The following is a 10,795-nucleotide window of genomic DNA, read 5'->3' as shown; positions in this document are numbered from 1 at the left end:
TATAGGTAGAATAAGAGAGATGTGTTTTTCTGAAGATTAAATAGCATGACAGAACAAGATCCCAGTTCCACACTGGATTCATTACCTCTTCCTGTCTTCTTGCCAGTGATCTATTCTGAAAAGTCTGTGCTACTGTAAATGAAAAGTAATCTAGCTTGTTATGGGTACTACAGAATAATCTAGATATTAGGACTCAAGCTGAGCTTATTTGGTATACAAAATGTCAGTCATGTACAAAAATAAACTATTTATATTCAAACACATGAGCAGGAGTTTTTACAATGTGTATGTGTATATATATAACTTTTTAATAGTTTTCAAAAAGAACTTGGTATTGTGGAGATCATAAAGACTGCTCTATCAGCCCAGAATGGTGATTTTTGTTCAAATTAAGTCATTTCAACACCTGCAAATGATCAATAAAATGGAATACAATTCTTGTCCTACAAATTAATTGTCCTGATACTGTGGAAGAGACAGTTTGCTAATTTAGTTCAGTTTACTCCCCTCTCTTTTTCTTTTTAAGAAGCCAATAATATGGTCAGGATACCAAGTCAAAGCTGCAGCATAGCAACTGACAATATAACACAAAATTGTGATTAACTTGAAAACATTTTTATAATTTTTATATGTATATATATATATAAATATATATTTATGTACATACAAGAGGCAAAATCTTTTAGCCATTTAGTAATGCCAGAAAATGCAGACTGCCATAAACAAATTGTTAGCCTGAGAACAGGAATCCATAGTGTTTTTGAAACAAAAAGCCACTGAAGACAGATGTCACCATGAAAAAATTTACAGAAACTGCCATAGACAAAATCTGTAAGGTGCCAAAAGTAATAACAAAGCAAGGTTATGGGCAAACATGGATGCTGATAAGTAAATGGCACAAAACATTTTTTAAGGCAAATAAAAAGGTGAGTCTTAAAAAAAAGAAGTTATCAAAATGACTTTAATTCTATACAAATAAGAAGTTTTCTGGTTTGGTCAGATAAGTTACACTGACACAAAAGAAGGATTAGCTATAAACTAAATCCAGTTCAGAACTTTGGCCTAACTAGAGCCTCAGCAGCCTGTAAAAACTACACCAAAAGCACTCAAAAAAGAAGGCGAGGTTTGTTTTTATACAACTGATTTGCTACAATGAAAGAAATAAGCAGAGAGCATCCATTAAGGGCTTTCATCCTGAATACATTTACTCATGAGATGGGCTTACTGGCATGTATGTTGAGAGCTGTAAATCCATCATTGGTCAAGAGAAAATCCCAAATGCTTGAAGGCCTAACTTTGCTCTCTTGACTCTGCCATCCCCAACAACTGTTATTTATTTTATCTTTACTGTCTTCTAGCAAGTAGAAGGATCCCTTCTTGTTGTAATTGACACAATTCACACTGGGCTGCAACATACCTTTAGAGTTTTTAGTAACCGAAATAAATTCATTGTATTTTTTCTTTGAGGGGAAATCACAGAATATCTTTTTCCTCTCAAGTGATGGTTGCTTCTATTCTCCTTTATGTATTGGGGATGAAAATACAGACTGGTTTCAGAGCCTTCCAAAGAACCTGCTTTGCTATGATCCTGTTTGATTTCTGAAGAAATTAAAGATGAAATGGACACTGAAGGAAACAGTGAGTTCTCCAACAGGCGGAAACTACATTCAAGGGCATGTTAAGCTGTCTGCTGACTGAGAGCTTTGAAAAGTCTTGCCGCTGCCAGAAGCTTGTTTATGTGCCTCTCCTCTGTGATGCCAGCTTCATGGAGGCAAGTTTGTGAAAGAGAAGGCACTTTGCTTAGGTCACTGACTCCTGCAGCCACGAGGGAATCAGAGTACATCGGGAGGCCAATAGAAACCAGCCAATCTGTTATGGAACTGATATTTCCAGGGGACACGGGTTTTCGGCAGATTTCAGTGAGACCTCCACTTGGAATCTGGAGGAAGAGAAAACAAAATACAACTAGTTCAAACCAGTTGGTTGACAATGAGAGACTAGCTTGTCTTTCCACACATTTAGAAATTTCTAACACTAGAGAAGCCATTTTCAACCTTTTTCAGTTCATGGCACACTGACAAGGCACTAAAATTGTCAAGGCACACTACCAGTTTTTTACTTACATTAAATTACTACATTACAGTTAATCTTGAATTAATACAATTAAATCATTACATGATAAAAAAAATTGACAAGAAGCATGGAGAGGGAAGTATATGTGGTTTCTGAAAAGAAGGAAGAATTCTATGTTCAAATTCTTATCAAAAGTGCCAGAAAGTGTTGGCAAAGACAGGGCAGGTTGATCACATAGTGGGTGAGGGGCAGTGAGGAGAATTGATTGAAACTGGGATTAAACTGGGGGTGGGGGAGAGAGAATGTGAGGCAGTGATTCTGTATCTTTGGAAGGTGTGGACAAGTGAGGGGAGGGACAGTAAGAGAGCTGCTAACTGTGATTGTGAGATTTGAAGGGGGGGAATATGCCTGGGGGAGTGGGGTGGGGGAGAAGAGGAGAGAAATGCCAATTGCCTGCTTGTGTATTTAAGAAAAAACGAGTGCAACCAAAAGCCCAATCCTATGCATGCCTGCTCAGAAGAAAGCGACATTATAGTCAATGGGGCTTACTCCTAGGTAAGCGTGGATAGGATTGTGGCCCAGCGCCCTTCCTCTAAAAGCCCCAAAGTGCAGGGAGGGTCGCTTTGGGGAATTGCAGGCAAACTGGCAAGGAAAAGGGACTTTCAGGCAGCCTGACTGCCAGCCAGTCCTTAGATTGGGGGCCTCAGCAGACTCGCTCGCTATGTACCTGCGTGCCTGCTTCTGGCTCCCTCTTCTCATTCACTCTGCAGCTCCCACCTCCTGGCTCCTCCGGGCTTCTCTGGTTGGGCAATCAGCACGCAGGCAGGCAACAACTGCCTTCGTGCCCAACCCTATGCATGTCTACTCAGAAGTAAGCCCCATAGTAGCCAATGAGGCTTACTCCCAGGAAACTGAGGATCAGGTTGCAGCTTGAGTCAGTAGCAGGAGCAAGCTCCAAGCGGACTCTTCAGCTGCTGCCTGGGATGCAAAGCAGCCGCAACCAGCCCTTTCCCTGGCTGCTCCCTTGCTTGTTCTCCTTGCTGAGGGAGGCTCAAAGCAGCCGCTTCTCCTGCACGCGGGCGCACAGCTGCTGCCTGCCTCCTCTGATCCAGCGGCACACCAGTGTGCCACATCATAGCGGTTGAAAACTGCTGCACTAGAAGAAGCCTAAATCCATCTCAAATAATTTATATAAAATGCCTCTCTGCTTCTTGGGAGTTAAAACATTAATTTGAATCATTTGCTAGCACATAGTGAAAGAGTTTAAACTTGATAAAGGATTAACTAAATTAATTAGTCTAAGATTAAGATTAACTTGATAAAGGATTAACTAAAACTACATTGCTATTTAGCAATGGAATGGTAGCCAATGAAAGGCCCAATGGCCTTGTGATGACATCTTGTGCAAATACAGACCTGGTTTCAATATCCACTGATACAAAATGCAATGTTACAACATATATTCTGCATGTCTAAGTTCACAGGTTTGATTCTTGTATCTCTGGAAGCTCTGTGGCTAGTGAGACTACACAATGGCTTGTCTGTGGGGCAACCTCCATTCAGCAAAACCAATTGTAGAAGCCCTCTGAAGTTACACATTTCAGGCTAAAAGTGGGGATCATGTAAAAACTCCCTGTATAACTAGGACATCAAGGCCAGGACTATACTAGAATTTCATACTTACATTTAATCCCCCCCCCCCCCCACACACACACTTTAGGGGTCCTTCAAAAACATGCATCCTGAGCTGCTAAGGTGTGAAAGGACTCTGAGGATATTATTTTGCCTTTCCGTCTAGTCCTTTGAATTCAAAATAAAGATAATTTAATGCAGACTCACTGCCAGGCGATGTTGCTTCTTCAGCTGCTTTATCCGATTCTGGTCCATGGTAGTAGCGACTTCTTTTTCAGGTTGTTCTAACTCTTCAGAGTATCTTTGCACCAAAGCTTCAGGAATCCTGCAGCGGCCATGCTATGAATTCCAGCCAGTGGGGAAGGAAAGGAGTGTATAAAGAAACAAATGAAATCCCAGTTAACCAACGTTCCTCTTCGAATATTAAACACAAATGGTTGGCCCGTGTCTTAATAATTACAGGTTTACATCTGTGTATATCCTCACCAGTTTCATAGACACCTAGAGATGGGAGTTGTGATTCTTGGGTATTAAATCTATTTCTTAGAAAAGTTGTAGAAAATTAATTGAATATGATTTTTCAGTGTATTCTTTTGTGCTGGTTTGGCACACATTACAGATCATGGAATATCTTGAGCACGAGAGGCTCTGTTGCTCCAGAACTCAGAAAAGGCCCTGACCAGCCAAAGTAATGCTTTTTAAAGCCTCTTTTACTTTCATGAGATGGAATTAGGGGCATAATTCTCCCAACAACCAAACATCAGTGGACATCAGAAGCAAATACAGCATGCTAAATTTTGTGATGTGGTGATCATTAAAGGGTTTTGTTAAAGGTGTCAGGCTCTAAGATTGTTCTTCTGCTAACTGAAACTGTGAGACACCTTTGGACACCATCTGATGGAGAAGCAGACTCTTCTCCAGAGTCAAGCTGCTGTATACATCAGTAGTCTGACTTGCACAGTTCAGCATGGAATCTGAAAGGATGGGCTGGGAAGCAGTAGCTGGTCATTCTTTAATGATGGTTCCCAGGCAGCAAGTAGGAGAGCTCAGGTGGACAACAATACCCAAAAGGCAAAAGGTAGGTGGCTGCCAATCCCAATTTCCAAAGAAACTGGATCATCATCCATTGTCCGAAACTGTTGAGGAGATAGCCCTAAGGACAGCCACCACACAGAGGCTCCTTTAAATCACTTCACATGATAGTTTTTCGCCATGCAGTTAATTGTTCACATGCAGCAGCTCACTACTGGAAACTTCCCCAAAAACCAGAGCTGATGGTAAAAAAAAAAAAGAAATTATGGAACTTGCACAGTGAGCCATTCCACAGACATGGCGTAACTTAAGATGCCTTCACATGGTGGCTGAAATGTATGAACAAGTTTGGGACGACAGTAAATTACATGTAGTTTCTGGTCTATCCTTTTCATTACTAATGTATTCACAATTCTACAGAACTTTTGTATAGATCAGGGGTGCCCAAACCCCGGCCCTGGGGCCACTTGCGGCCCTTGAGGACTCCCTATCCGGCCCTCAGGGAGTCCTCAGTTTTCAATGAGCCTCTGGCTGTCTGGAGACTTGCTGGAGCCTGCACTGGCCTGATGCAACTGCTCTCACTGTGATGGCCAACTGTTTGACCTCTCGCGTGAGCTGTGGGACAAGGGCTCCCTCCACTGCTTGTTGTTTCACGTCTGTGGCGCAGCAGCGGCAGCAAAGGAAAGGCCGGCCTTGCTTTGTGCAAGGTTTTTATAGGCCATGGGCTATTGCAAGACCTTCTTTCATTCATATAAGTTCCATCTCTAATATATTCATTTATGTAAATTTATTCAATTTTGAACTGTAAATTAATTCTTTTTTCCCCCAGCCCCCAACACAGTGTCAGAGAGATTATGTGGCCCTCCTGCCAAAAAGTTTGGACACCCCTGCTATAGATCAACAGAAAGTGAAAAGAAAGCTATTTGAAAGATGAGCAGAGTTAATGTAAGGAAGGTTTCAGCTCCCCCTTGTACCTTGTCAGAATATGGGTCTTCTGTGAGATCAATATTTTCAGCCTGCAGCTTGTTTTCTATCAACATTTCCAAATCCAGAGATCTATTACACGAGGTTTTCCTCACTGAAGAAGGATCTAACTTTAATACATGTTGCTGGACACTAGCAGTCTCTGGAAGATCCAATAACCAAGGAGGCTGTACATTCAATGGACTACTGGGTTCCTGTTCTAAAGAGGTTCTACACACAGTCAATCCACGGGAATCCAAGAGGCCACATGAGCTGGTCTTTTTTGCTGGTAAAGATGGAGCATCTGAACTAGAAAGGGCTGAGGGAGAATGGCAATGCCCATTAGAAAGGCGTTCTCTGCTTTTTTTGGCAGGGACTGGTGGTGGCTGTGAAGGGATTTTTGGCTGTGTTCTTGCCTCACCTGTGAACTTTTGATCAGCTTCTATAGTAACTTTGGCGACTAAAGAATGATCAGTCCTCCCATGTTCATGGATGCTCTTTTTAAAATTTTCAGAAGGAGTCCATGTTACACAACGTGAAAGTGAAGATGACTGAACGTCACGGTTCGGGGGAAGAAATAGAGGAAGCGTTCCACTAGAAGGGATGGCTGCAGAGAAGTGCAATTCCTTTGTTTTTCCCTTAAGAGAAACAACAGCTTCTTTATTCTCTTTGTCCACCAACAGTTCTGTCACCTGTCCAGCACCACCATCAGAGCCAACTGCCTTTTTTGTTGCATCTGGTCCACCATGAGAGGAAGTGTCCAGCTTTTTTACTGAGCAAGTGCTAGGTTCTCCATTAAGGTCACCTAGAGAATGAGATCTTGACCACATATGTACATTCTGAGTACCCTCCAGTGTCTCATAGCTCCGACAGATGCCAACTGGTAAACTTTTGCGGTTCTTCTTGAGACCCATGGCTACTGGGGGCTTGAGGCAGCTTTTTGGTGCATGACGGATGCAGCTGAGCTGTGTCTTCTCTCCTTGCTGAAGGATGTCTATTGATTTCGTTATGGGCAGAGTTGGAAAATTAACCAGTGGACTTCTGTGGAAATCCTTCAAACTGTACTCACTGGCTAATTTGGAGGGCAGGAGGCAAGGCTTCCGGGTTTTAGCTGAAACAAAACAATTCAGGATGTTATTTTTGCTACTAAGTAAAATACAAAAGAAATAGTTTCAAATACTGTAACGGCCAAGGCCGGTACCTACCCTCCACGATGAGAACTTGGGCCCAAGCAAAGACGGAAAGGCTAGGCCCATCTCATTCTGTCTCTGCCGTGAGAAGGTATCTCTCTGCCCGGCTGATTATTGCCAGCTGCGAACTTCAGCAACAGCCTGGGAGTGCCCCTTGTTGGCGGATGACTGAGAGATCTTGGCCAATTAGCACCCCGCACCCCCAGTCCTCCCTATTCTAACCCAGCATTTGCTCGACCCTCGACCTTCTCCATACCCCTGCGCCATTCCATGAAATCTGTTAAGTCTGTCTATTTTATTTGTGCACCTCACAGCAAGTTAATGTAGGCAACTATAAACCAATATATCCTGTAAACAAACACAACAGAGTGCCACAACTAAAGAACAGTCCCTATATGACTTCCTAGAGTGCATCCAAAAAAGGCATTCTGGTTATGTTGAACTTTATTTCACTTTTGTATCTTGCAATCCCTGTACTAATCTTATGCATACATACCTTCTTCTTCTGCACAAATAACCCTCATGCATTCATAAGCCTCTACCTGAGCCACCTGAACATTAGAGGGGAAAGGTGAGAAAAGAAGCACTGATTTAAGATGTATGTTAGCTGTGAATTATGTACTACCTGCCTGTGTTACTTCTGCACCTCCATAATGTCTGCTCAACCTGTAAATCTGCAACAGCACACATCCTACAGCATCCTAAGTCTACACTATTCACTCCTTCAAAAAGAAACTGATCCTGTAAAAGGCTGATGGAACTTCCTGCTGGCTTGGTCAAGGAATACCAAATAAACAATACAGAGTTGAGATTTTTCTTGCATGAGTTAAAAGGCTCATGGAAAGTTTTTTTCCCCAGATTATCTTGGTTTGTTAGTACCTTCACAAAGAATGCCCTTTTTAATGCAACTAAAGGCCACAAGGACAGGTGACAATTATGTCATTATGCATTTTGGTTCTAACATAACTTTATTAGAATGTTACAGTGAAGTAAATGAGCAGCTACTGAGATTTCCAAAGTTTGCATTATTTATGTAGGAGAGTGAATGTAGGGACATATGGATATATGTCCCCTTGCCATATATCATTATTACATTCAATATTTGTGATCTCTTGAACTTGTTTGTCCTATCCCAAGCCTGAAACAAAAGCTCTGTAACATTTAATTTCATTACAGTTCTGAAACAGAAGTTTGTGTCAAATGCACAGGATCCTATTGTCTGTGCAACCCATGTTTACTTGAGCTGCAGAAACCCGATAAACAGAAATAAGCAGAAACTGTAAAGAAAACAGAAGATTTTCTTAGGTTCTGCTCTGATCAAAGCTACAATTAGGGGGAGACCATGATGGGAAACTAAACTCCTTCCATAAAACTATCCTTGCAGCCAGAGTTGAGGACCCTTCCACTACAACCTCCTACAAACACATAAAGATGCTGGTGAGCAGAAAGCACTGTTCAGCCTTTTTGCTCAAGGGTAACATACTTATTTGTCAGTATTGCTTTTTAAGCTAATTGTGTCTTATTGTGTATTTAATTTTAACATGTATGATGTGATATAGGATAAAAAATGGCTAATAGTTAAATCAGCCTCATTCTCGGAGATGAATACACTCTTCAAGTTTATCTGTACCATCTGCAGTCTTTGTTGTTTGCAAGTGCCCTTTCATAAGACGGCAACCCTGTGGCTGTGATTTGCGCAGACCCAGGATCCTAGACTACTATCTTCCCATCCTTTAAAGAGAACATTCTTTAAAAAAAAAGAAAAAGCAATGGATGTTTCTTTTCAATAAATACATCTACAGTTCAAAGCTTTATCTACAAAATGCTAAACTTTGTCAATGTATAACACATGGTTGCTTTGTATGTAGATCCAATAGCATGCCATGTGAATGTTCACTGCTGAACTCGTCCCAAGTACAGGGAGACACAAGTGCACACGAGCTTGCTCTAAAATGGAAATGTCTCCACTGCTTTCCCTTCCTGCACAGCATAATCACAAAGTTTTAGAACTACAGATGAGAGGAAGAGGAAGTGAATGATGGAGAAGAGAAAGTAACACAATAATTTTTAAAAACAAAAAACCATAGCCCACATACTTCAATCTGAATTTGAAACACCCATGACGATATGCCTGCTTGCCTATTTTGTCTCCTTTAATGGTGTTGCCGTCCAAAATGGCTTCCAATTGTAAGTCCAAATGGCCTCCTCATTAATAAATAAAGAAGCCTGAACTTATTTAGAAGTGAACGTATTGTAGAAGAGAGAATGGGAGAGACTCTGATTCTTATGTAAACGTGGATGCGCCATACCATTTTCTTCCCACCCTCAGTCAACAATATTTGCAATCCGAACAGCTGTATCTCCAGTGTCCGCATATATTCAGAAATTGAGTTTGCTCTTATGAGATAGCATATCTGCTCACAAGGAAGCCTAAGCTCTGCTGTTAGGTAATGGCAAAGGTCCTATCACAGTTTGGGGGAAATGGTGCTTCAAACCACAGTGCATCATGTGGAACTACAACATCTAATAAATTTAGCAGCCCCTCTCTCTCTTTGGGGGAAGATACGCATATGCATATGAGTAATTACCATTCTCCAGGTTTTCATTACTTTCATAGCAACCCGAATCACGGGGAGAACATCCACTTAGGCCCTGGCCATCTATGAGGAGCTTCTCCTGAGAGCCTGAATGGTCACTGTTACCTGGAAGAAGAAGAGGAGGAGAGTGAGAAGGCAGCAATGATACAATGCACAGCCTCTTTTCCTTCCTACCAAAATGCTGATCAGTACACAGTAAGAGAACCTCTGGTGTTAAAAGCAAAAAGTGACCATGTCATTGTTCTTCAGGCATACGGCTGTCATGAGAAAATGGCTAGAGAAAGAAAGAGAGCAGAACCAATTTCTGGAAATATCAGAGAGCAAAAGCCTTTAGCTAGACTTTGCGTTCAGCATACGGAGCCACTGCGGAGATGCAACGTTTCAGGGTATTCATAGCAACTACCATTGCTAAGCAGCTGAACTACTACACTATCATCATGGTTGTAGGGGGCATTCTTTAGAGACGTACTCCTGTAAATCTGACCACAGTTGCGTGTGTTTTATTATGCTTTCATAACAAGAACAAAACTAATATTGAAGGCTGCCAAATTTGAATTAGATTTTCTTCTAGTGGTTCCCGAACGTTTTAGCATCGGACACACCTAAAAAAAGTTTTATAGCCTCTGTGGCTATAATAGTGATTTAACAGTAGTGCTCTCTCCCAGTAAGGTTGTTTAACTCTTGAAGCACATAGCCTAACATGCCTTGTCAGTTCTGTGACCCTCCAAAAATTGGGTCCTGACCCAGAGTTTGGAAACCACTGTCCTAGGCAGTTCCAGAATTTTAACCAGACCACACTGAGAGAGAGAGAGAGAGAGAGAGAGAGAGGTGGTAGCAACCCACCTGAAGCACTTCATTCATTTTTCAGGAAGAAGCCAAGTTCAAACAAATGAAGTAATAGGTGCCTGGGGACTGTATATAGACAGGCAAAACAGTCTCTCCTTGACAAATGAAAATCAGCTATATATGCTTACATGAAAGTAAGCTCTGCTAAGTTTAATGGCATTCACTTCCTAGTAAACCATTTGCAGATGGACTTTCTGTATCTTCAGCTGTTTTTCTACAGCCCTATCTTTTTACTATTGAAAACTACGATTCTTATGATGTGTTAATCCTAGCTTCTTCTAACTTTGGTCTGTACCACTATCCGATTTCTTTCTAGCACACAGCAGGTCTTAGAACACTGAAGAAGCAGCACTAACTTGCAAAATGCATCTAAATTCTGCAATTTGTGGCACCACTGTTATCTAGATATCTGGTTATTTGTTATCAGATAACCTTTGTTATCTATCGAGTTGCACTGAAGAG

The 10,795-nt window shown here is 41.5% G+C and overlaps 1 protein-coding gene across 3 annotated transcripts in view; it reads right to left on the bottom strand.

Annotated features, from left to right (window-relative positions):
• Positions 1-627: 627 nt before the first annotated feature.
• The window catches only part of SASH1 (SAM and SH3 domain containing 1), a 164,336-nt gene continuing 154,168 nt past the window's right edge, over positions 628-10,795 (bottom strand). For all 3 annotated transcript variants that reach the window (XM_066615509.1, XM_066615518.1, XM_066615526.1), the window contains 4 exons: positions 9,479-9,592; positions 5,712-6,811; positions 3,913-4,044; positions 628-1,939 (listed from right to left, as the gene is read on the bottom strand). In XM_066615509.1, the coding sequence (XP_066471606.1) occupies positions 1,679-1,939; positions 3,913-4,044; positions 5,712-6,811; positions 9,479-9,592 (1,607 nt within the window). In that variant the 3' untranslated portion in view covers positions 628-1,678. The remainder of the gene's footprint in view (positions 1,940-3,912; positions 4,045-5,711; positions 6,812-9,478; positions 9,593-10,795) is intronic.

This window comes from Tiliqua scincoides, chromosome 1 (assembly GCF_035046505.1).
Source record: "Tiliqua scincoides isolate rTilSci1 chromosome 1, rTilSci1.hap2, whole genome shotgun sequence".
In the NCBI taxonomy this organism is placed as follows: domain Eukaryota; kingdom Metazoa; phylum Chordata; class Lepidosauria; order Squamata; family Scincidae; genus Tiliqua; species Tiliqua scincoides.
This window is presented reverse-complemented; position numbering and strand designations above follow the sequence as displayed.